General features: G+C 48.1%; 1 protein-coding gene across 1 annotated transcript in view; it reads right to left on the bottom strand.

Annotated features, from left to right (window-relative positions):
• The window catches only part of CFAP97D2 (CFAP97 domain containing 2), a 67,344-nt gene extending 65,712 nt beyond the window's left edge, over positions 1-1,632 (bottom strand). The window contains exon 1 of the mRNA XM_045283817.1: positions 1,549-1,632. Coding sequence (XP_045139752.1) covers positions 1,549-1,632 — 84 coding nt within the window. The remainder of the gene's footprint in view (positions 1-1,548) is intronic.
• Positions 1,633-3,594: the final 1,962 nt, after the last annotated feature.

Here is a 3,594-nt window from a genome sequence, read left to right as displayed (position 1 = left end):
CAGCCCCCTGAATTAAGGGCACAGAGGGCCCCCTACTCCAGTCAGCCTCAGCCCAAAGGCACTCAGATTCACGTTTGTGTGTCAGCAAGTTCAACTTTCCCAGTTAAGTGCCCAGTGGCATCCTACTCCACGCGCCAGCCTCCTGCACAAAAGCAATCAACTTGCTCCGTGTGTTAGGAAGTCCATCACTCTGTTCCATGTTCTGGCTCCTGGTTCTGCTGCTGCTCCTCCGATGGTATAACTGTCTTCTAAATCCAGGAGGCTCACTGTGCAGGGATCTTGGATCCAGAGAACACCATCTACTCCTGGCTCATGCTGGTAATGAGCTTCTCTGAGGGCTCATGTGATACACAGCAAGGTGCACCTTGGGGCTCCTCTTTGAAAGTACTCACAGGTGGGTCCTATCAGTGTTTTCCCTCACCTTCTGACCACAGCCACGCAGGGAAAGGTCACTTGGTGGGAGTGAAGAGCCACATTAGACACTGCCCCTTCAGCTCACAGTAACTATCTCAGACTTTCATTGTCGTAACATTTCGTATCCATGTTGCCTGACTATTTATGTAAACTGAGGGCATTCATTAACTAACTATCTCATGCCAGGGACTATTCTAGTCTCTCTGATCCAAAAGTACACAAAGCAACAGCAACAAAAATCTATGGAGTTTACATCATATCCAAAAAGAAAATGACACATTGGTTTCTAAGGAAAGTCCTGGCATTTCAAGAGCATTGCTCTGTTAGCTCGGCTCTCTGCCACACAGAGAGTGACCATACATAATTTAAAAGCCTTAACCCAGCTTTCAATACAGTGGCTCCCCATGGTCACAGGAGGGAAGGGTTGGAACACAATAGGAAGCTCAGGGGTGAACAGAGTGGCCATTTTCCAAAGAGGCCCATGTGTGGCTATGGTGGGCACGGGCAATAGGCCTGTTTCACTGGCAGAGGTAATAGATATTCACTTTATTTCAACAGGAGTGCACACAAGAGCCTGATGGAACATCTGTCTATTTAGCTCAGCCTGGTTTCTCCCCCTCTTGTTGACAAGATCCTGGACCCCAAATCAGATGTGGTTAATCCTCACTAGACCTCAGAGGCCAACTGGGCCCAGCAGGAATCCCCACAGCCAAGGCCAAGGATACTGGCTCTGCAGGAATCTACAAACAGCAAAGCCAGGCCTCCACCTTGGGGCCCAACTGCATTCCTGGGGCATCTCCCAAGACCGGGATGTGCTGGAATTCTCGAATTTGGCAGTTGCATTTTCCAAAGAACTCCAGCAGGAATTAGCTGCAGGGCAGATGGACAGAGATGGGTGGATGAGAGGGGGACATCAGAGGCCCTCAATGGTCTCATCATGGAGGCCCAATAACGAGAGAGAGCTGACCAAGGGAACTGTAGCTCCTTCATCCCCTTCCCCAAATCAGAATTGTTGTCCGGAAGGGAATGTTTGTTAACCTTTCAACTTTTAACTTTCAAACGTGAGATGTGACTGAAAGCTCTGCTCCTTTAACGAGCCTGCCAGAGCAGTGCCAGGTGCAGGGTCTGTCCTACCTTTTTCCGGTGGTCCCGGTAGGCTCGCTCCCATTCGTGCTGCAGGTAGGCGTGGTGCATCTCAAACACTCTGGCCAGTCCCATGCTCTGCACAGCCCTGGAGGTGTCTGTGTTTGGAGCTGATCACATGCCGGTTGTCATGGCAGCCAAACAAAAGGGGAAAAGAAAGAAGAGAGGAGCCCATAGTTGCTTTTCAAACAATACGTGAAAGAGTAACAAAGAAGAATAGAATATTCTCCCTCTCCAGGGGATGTTGTCTCAGGAGACCTGGTGGAGCTTAAATGGCATTTTGAAAGGCACTCCAGTTGCAAGGAAAGGAATATCTGGGTACAGGCATGGACCCCCGAACTTTTTCTTCTTTCTCTTCATCCTGCCCTTCCGGTCCTGTCTTTTCTCCCCTCCTTTTTTCATGCCTTCCCTCCCTTCTCTCCCCCTCCCTCGCTCCACCTTTCCTTCCTCAATCCTTGTCATTCTTTCTGTCGTCTTTGTCATACCCCTCTCCTACGTTGCCTAGTTGATCATAACTCGAACCACTTCAACATATTTTTATAGTTAGCTTAGGTGGCAGATCTTTCCAAAAGATTTTCCAAAATTGGCTTCCGGGACAGAACTCACTGCCTGTCAATGGGGACTCAGAGCAACCCTATAGGACAAGGCAGAACTGCCCCCGCGAGTTTCTGAGGCTAACTCTTTACAGGAGGAGAAAGCCGCGTCTTTCTCCCTGAGAGCCAGCTGGTGTGACCTGGGGATGAGCGGTCAAGTGTGCCACCAGGGCTGAGGCATCAGCTGGAGGGGGAGTTAGAGAGGATTTTAGCCATCAGCCATGCTTCCCTCCATTGCTTTCATTTCGTTGTGAGGAGCTGTTCTCCAGAGAATGAAGTGGAAGGTACCCTGGCACGTTTGTGAAGTTTCCTTTGTGTCCAAACACGATGCATACTTTTGGAGACGACGCGATTAGAGGAATTGGGGAATGAGAAAGCAGCAATACAGCTCTCAGGGTCCGGTGTCCAGGCTTTGTTTGCATTGGTCACTGTGCAAATAGAGGCCTTTGGAGTGCAGAGCTAGCACATGGGGGCTCATTGTTCAGCTTGAATAATTGGAGACTCTGAAACTTGCTCTTAATCGTAGAGCAGCTAATGCCAGTGGAAGAAAGGATAATGTCAAAGAGTTGAATAGGACATTTCAAAGGCACCCCGAGAAGACAAAGCCAAATATTATAATGATATGTGCAAAGACCTAGAATTGGAAAACCCAAAGGGAAGGATATGCTCAGTGTATCTGAAACGGAAAAAACTCAAGCCGTGATTTGCAATCTGAATGATTCTGTGGGCAAAATATTGAATAATGCAGGAAGCATCAAGAGAAGATGGAAAGAATACACAGACTCATTATGCCAAAAAGAATTGGTTGATGTTCCATCATTTTAGGAGGTAGCATGTGAGCAAGACCCAATGGTGCTGCAGGAAGAAGCTCAAGCTGATGAAGCACCGGAAGCGCTCACTTGTCTATGTCAGGATATTGGGAAGCCAGCTACTTGGCCAACTGACTGGAAGAGATCCACGTTTGTTCCCATTCCAAACTGGGGTGACCCAACAGAATGTTCCAACCATAGAACAATATCACCGATGTCACATGCAAGTAAAATGTTGTTGATGGTCATCTAACAATGGTTGCAGCAGTATATTGACAGGAACTGCCAGACGTTCAGGCCGGAGTCAGAAGAGGATGTAGAACAAGAGGAATCATCGCTGGTGTCAGATGGCTCTCGGATGAAAGCAGAGAATACTAGGAAGACGTTTACTTGTGTTTTATTAACTACGCCAAGGCATCCGACTGTGCGGATTACAACAAACTATGGGTAGCCTTGAAAAGAACCAGAATTCCTGGAGGGTGAAGGCAATGTGGGGCAGAAGGGGGAAACCAATGACAAGAATCTAAGTATAGCCTCCTGCCTGGGGGATGGACAGCAGAGAAGAGGGCGGAGGGAGACGTCAGACAGTGCTAATTATGACAAAACTATAATAATTTATGAATTATGAAGGGTTC

This window comes from Echinops telfairi, unplaced genomic scaffold (assembly GCF_000313985.2).
Source record: "Echinops telfairi isolate 266 unplaced genomic scaffold, ASM31398v2 ScPeMD7_7467;HRSCAF=8505_1, whole genome shotgun sequence".
In the NCBI taxonomy this organism is placed as follows: domain Eukaryota; kingdom Metazoa; phylum Chordata; class Mammalia; order Afrosoricida; family Tenrecidae; genus Echinops; species Echinops telfairi.
Note: the sequence above shows the minus strand (reverse complement) of the source record. Positions and strands in the feature narration are given on the sequence as shown.